Source organism: Empidonax traillii, unplaced genomic scaffold, assembly GCF_003031625.1.
Source record: "Empidonax traillii isolate 1590-97213 ecotype Southwest subspecies unplaced genomic scaffold, ASM303162v1 scaffold945:size354297, whole genome shotgun sequence".
NCBI lineage: Eukaryota > Metazoa > Chordata > Aves > Passeriformes > Tyrannidae > Empidonax > Empidonax traillii.
In genome coordinates, this window is record NW_020956138.1 from 245,512 (window position 1) to 247,241 (window position 1,730).

Below are 1,730 nucleotides of genomic sequence, written 5' to 3' on the forward strand. Positions count from 1 at the left end.
GCTGCTCTGGAGCGGGACTTTCCCCCCCGGGATGCTCCGGAACCAGTGGTAGCTGATGGGGGGGGACCCGCTGGCCTCGCACGTCAGGCTGGTGCTGGCTCCGGCCGGGACTGTCAGCCCCAGCTCGCCAACCCTGATGATGGGCTTGGTGGCTGCCACTGGAAGACAAAGCAGAGAGGCCCAGGTCACACTGCCCTGGCTGTGGTGGGGATGGTCCCTCCACCACGGCAGTTCTCGCTCTGGCCATCAGGTGCCTTCTCAGGATGAAGTGGTTCTCACATCACCTCCCTGCGTAGGCTGAGCTCAGCTATGCCTGCATCAGCTGTGCCACCCGGGGCACTACACACAGGGTCCTGTTCTGCTGGGCTGATGCTGTCTTTGTGCCTCTATAAACCACCTCTGCCTGGGCAGAGGGAGGTCAGGCATGTACTGGTGAAATTTAGTCAAAGAACAGCCATACAGTATCCCAGGGACTTCCTGGCCAGTGCATGCTCCTGAAAAACACTAAAGCATTGGATACAGGTAGACTCAGGGACAAACTGATAAGTGAGGAGCCACAGATCCTCCCAAAGCTGCTTTGTCTTGGGTGGAATTTCACTCCCTGTCCTATTTGCTGCTTCTTGCTGGAGCCTGACACTGCCCAGCAAAAAGCTTTTGCATGGAAACACATGGTCACTCTGCCTGCCTGCTCTACCCAATTCCCAAAAGCCTTCCCCTCCCACACAGCCTCCTTCTTGCGTTTACCTTTAACAACCTCCACTTTTGTCGTGATCTCCTTTGCTATCAGGCTGTTATTCCCGGCTCTCCAGGTGACCTGGCAAGTGTAGGTTCCCCTGTCAGTGATCTCCAGGTTCAGGATGACGAGAGACACGTTCCCTGGGGTGTCCTTTGGGACACTGACCCTGGCCCTGTACTCAGACAGGAGCACATGGTCCTCAGAGCCATCTCTGCGAAAGATGGTGCCTGAACTCTGGTCATGCACCACAGACCAGGTGAGGCTTTGCTGCACAAGGTCTTCCACAGGCACGTAGGTACATGGCAGAGTGACAGATCCCTTCCATACAGCTTTGATCTCTCTGGGGCCACTCAGGTCCAAAAAAGCTGCAGAAAGAAAGTAGGAAGAAAAATAAGCCACAAAGCAAGCAGGGTGAAGACAGCTCCCAAGTGGTAAAGCCGTGGCTGCCGAGAGCATTGGCAAGGAGAATCCATTTGACGAGAAGCACAAGGGGTCAGTGTGTATGATGAGGGATGGTCTGCTCAGGGGTGGGTTAACCAAAAGCATGGTATGAGGCAGAGGGACAGGTGGCAACTGATGGCCAGGGGCACTAACTCCTGCCTCATGTGCAGCTTGGCTCTCCTGCTCTCTCTGGTGCTTCCCTGCCACCACTGACGCTGGGCAGAGCACAGCACCGGAGGATTAGCCCTGAGGGAAGGAGTCTGTCTCAAGCTCAAGTTGCAGCTCCCTGGTCTCAGCCAGTGTCTGCTCCAGATATCACCCTTTGGGCTTCCAAGGAATAACAAAGCCCTGTTTTTATGAACTTGCCTCTACTACCCATTTGTTTTTCTGGAAGACAGTGCTCTCTCAGCCTAAACTGAACATGAGCAACTTAAACCATGGGGGAAAGAGGTCTAAGACTCTTTAAATTTTCCTGTAAAAATGAAGACCGCTGCCTTTGTCCAAGTACATTCCTGTCACTCTGAAGGCTGAATCTAAGCATCCATAAACACTT

The 1,730-nt window shown here is 53.9% G+C and overlaps 1 protein-coding gene across 1 annotated transcript in view; it reads right to left on the minus strand.

Annotated features, from left to right (window-relative positions):
• LOC114067647 (V-set and immunoglobulin domain-containing protein 4-like) overlaps positions 1 to 1,730 on the minus strand; it is an 11,096-nt gene that overhangs the window by 7,778 nt on the left and 1,588 nt on the right. Inside the window, exons 2-3 of the mRNA XM_027903229.1 lie at positions 745 to 1,101; positions 76 to 158 (exon numbers count right to left, since the gene is read on the minus strand). Coding sequence (XP_027759030.1) covers positions 76 to 158; positions 745 to 1,101 — 440 coding nt within the window. The remainder of the gene's footprint in view (positions 1 to 75; positions 159 to 744; positions 1,102 to 1,730) is intronic.